Source organism: Sinohyriopsis cumingii, chromosome 5, assembly GCF_028554795.1.
Source record: "Sinohyriopsis cumingii isolate HCF-2022 chromosome 5, ASM2855479v2, whole genome shotgun sequence".
NCBI lineage: Eukaryota > Metazoa > Mollusca > Bivalvia > Unionida > Unionidae > Sinohyriopsis > Sinohyriopsis cumingii.
In genome coordinates, this window is record NC_142965.1 from 47003592 (window position 1) to 47007098 (window position 3507).

Sequence of the window (3507 nt, forward strand, 5' to 3'; positions counted from 1 at the left end):
TTTTTTATAATCTCTCTGTTCATAGAATACAATATAATATCATGCTGATGACACATGTCCTTGTCCATACTGACATTGTAAACATATTTAAATCCTATATTATATATTTTAACATTAGCATAAACTGTGAGTCTCCTAACATTCCACACAGTGATGGCTGAATCACAAATCTTTCTGAAGAAAGCAAATTTACACTTGCTACCTTTGTTTAGATGGCCATAGTTTCAGCACAAGGAACATAACTTGGTAGCTAAAGCGCAAATTTAAGAACACTAATCATTTCAGAAGTCATTTATTAAAATTGGAAAACGGATGTTCATATCCGGTTGGATTAGGACGGCTTCGTGGATATTGTATACTACTAGAAAGATTGATAGATCAATCGATCAATCGATAGGAAGAAAGATAAAACTGTAACAGATATTGATGATTTTAAAGATAAAGAGTCGTTAAAATCAAGAACTACAAAGACAAGAAAAGCTGCGTTCATTGTTGCTACATTACAGGGACAAAGGTTACAAAACACATCAAACTGTTTTATCTCAGTTCATGAATACACTGCCATTAGCCAAAGTTATTCTTCAAACCTAAGCTAATTTTCGCTTTTAATAAAGACCGTCCTCATAAATTCGAGTACATTAATAATCCCAACTATAATTACTACCGAACAAGATTAAAATAAACCGCGTCTTAATTTTGACATTTGCAGAGAATGCTATATTGCTTATATGTGATTACAAAGTCACGCCACATTTAACTCTATTGTCTTACCATTCCTCTCAACCACGAGGTTGTCTGAATTATTTTCTTGTTGAGCATGACGAAAACCCTCTTGCATGGTGTCCATGATAAATGTAAACAGTAGTCTCCAAGTCAGTGACGTCACTTCATTAAACTTGCCTTTTAGTTCCTCCTGCCAAACTAACATCATAGCGTCTGAGAAGTAATGAAAATATTCCTCTTTAAAATCCATGAAAGTCGTGTGCTGCTTCCCAAGACCAAGGAGTAGAGGCACGAGCGCGTCGTCCAAATTGTCAATATTATCGATGGCTGCGCCGACAGCTTGCAAGAATCTAAAAGCATGCGCTTTGAAACTAGGATCTTGCAAAAGTGCATCACCTTTAACGTATCTGAATGGAAACAACTGCTTCACGGAAGGATGTTCTAGAAATATTTGAAGAAATACTTTACAACCTACCCTGCTCATGTCACCCGAAAAATGCCGCCAGGTTTTCTTGATGATACAGATCTGATTCTCGTCAAACTGATGACGTTTTTTCTTGGTGTAGGAAGAGATACTATGAGAAGTGGTACGTTTTTGCTGCCTTGAACGACTGATCAATGAACTCGAGCAACCCATTTGAAAATTATCAAAGGCAAAGTTCTGTGACTAACATGTTATATAACGTATCAATGGCGAAAAATCTGCATTTAAAGAAGTATCTGCAAGGCTTCTTTCCAGACAATGTTTGTAATGCACGCAATTGCACACTATAACAAAAATTAATTCCACATTAGGGTACTTTCCTTACCCTTCCCTTCTGTGACAAAACTAAAAATAATACGTTGATAGCCTTCTCGTAGTTTTAACTTTATACTGCCACCTCCGCCTGAAGTTACTAAAATAGACATCACGCCCCATTCAATCCCGCTCAGTATGATATATATATTTAGATCACGCAACGTTTTTAAAGATCAGTATGCATCACTACTCTGTCAGTTAAACCACCATTCTGTTTTCCTCCTTGCCATTTATTTCCAAAGTAAACAGAAGGCAGCCATCTGTAAAATGTTCCAACCCGAATTCGACTGATTATCAGTCCACATAAATAAGACTGTGACAAGTATTATTAAAACAATCTCCAAAATATATATACGGAAATAATTGAACACAAAAGAATTTTCCAAAGAAGATAATACGCTTGTCTTTTCCTAAGATCACTACGGCCTCAAATATATAACTTGCATTAACTTCCTAAGATGTCGGTTAGGTGACCCCACTGAAGACTGTCCAACAGAAATTCAAATGGCATGCCAGTCACAGTAGCCAGATTTCTCCATAATCATTATTCATGGAATTATGAGACATTTAATCCTGTATAGATGATAAAATCTGTATCTCCAGGCATTTCTGCCGTCTAAGAACCTGCTGTTGTTATGAATACGAAAGTTGTAAACATAGTGTCACTCATTTAGATGAATGTTTATATTAAGTCTAACGCGGTAATATCCTCAGGCTAGTCGTTGCTCAGAAAATATTTATTCAAATCAAGAAGAGCTACCATCTTTAAATTAATCCAATAAATCCTCCATCTCGTTGACTTTAAAATTATCCAGTTAGGCTGTAGTACTTCCAGATACGCTTCCTGATAAGGTCGAAGATAATAATCCCATCATTATATGATGTAGTCATTGAAATATATAAGTTATTATTTAAATTAAGAGAAAGCATTTGGTGTTCAATTATATTACTATATCCTTTTGTCACAAAGATGTTAACACTGCTAAATAATGGGAAATGTAAAAGTTAAACAATATTGGGTATGCCTCCCTATATTAAATATTTGACTTGTCAATTATTATTAAAATAATAGCATTGTTTCTACCATCAAAACAGAGCATATAAGTATCGAGTATCATACTTTCTTATACTCCTTTCTTATCCTCTACTTCCGCACTAGCAAGATGGTAACCTTCTTTAAGGTGTTCCATTATGAAGTCAAAAATTATGACCCACGCACTTCTGCAATACTCAGTGAATTTCTCCCTCAATTCTTGTTGCCAGACATATACCACCGCCTCCTGGAAAGCGTTAAAATAATCAGACTTGAACCCAGTAAAATGAATGTGTTGTTTACCAAGCCCCAAGAGAAGGTCACGCAGCGCTCCTTCCATGTCGTCAATGTTGTCTATTACGGCCCCAACCGCTTGCATGAAGCGGGCAGCGTGACCTTTGAAATCCGGATCATGTAACAACGCTACGCCTTCGACGTGACGACACGGGAACAACTGCTTCACCTGAGGATTGAGCTGGAAGATCCGGAGAAAAACTTTGGCGCCATTTCCACTGATGTCACAGGACAGACATTTCCACGTTTTAATAATTACACGCTTTTGCTTCTCGTCAAATGAATACTTCCCGCTCGAATGCAATTTTTCTAATGGCCTCAAGCCACGAACATTAGCTTCCAGTACCATTGACCCGGCACAGCCCATTTTACTTGCAATTTTAGTTGTCAGCTTTCATCAACGTATAGCCCTGAAATGGAATGGCTTGTCAATGCACTGGTACTTTTAATTAATATTTCCTGGATTCCCCATTACAAGTGCTAATTGCATTGTCTCCATTTAACATACTGATACCAGATAATAATATCCATTCAAGAATAATATAGGAATAAATGGTGGCATTTACCTGTTTTTCATCAATGCAGGTGAACATGGAGTTACACATTCATTTAACTTGATTATTATTTTCATTAAATTCTTGTAAATAATTTCACACAT

At 36.4% G+C, this 3507-nt stretch overlaps 2 protein-coding genes across 2 annotated transcripts; both read right to left on the minus strand.

The window, feature by feature from the left end:
• Positions 1-593: 593 nt before the first annotated feature.
• LOC149799090 (hemoglobin subunit mu-like) lies at positions 594-1360 on the minus strand. Its single transcript, XM_089958129.1, has one exon. The coding sequence runs from the start codon at positions 1358-1360 to the stop codon at positions 743-745; it is 618 nt and encodes a 205-aa protein (XP_089814255.1). The 3' UTR covers positions 594-742.
• A 1286-nt stretch (positions 1361-2646) lies between these two features.
• On the minus strand, positions 2647-3216 carry LOC149799091 (neuroglobin-like). Its single transcript, XM_089958130.1, has one exon. The coding sequence runs from the start codon at positions 3214-3216 to the stop codon at positions 2647-2649; it is 570 nt and encodes a 189-aa protein (XP_089814256.1).
• Between the last annotated feature and the right edge of the window lie 291 nt (positions 3217-3507).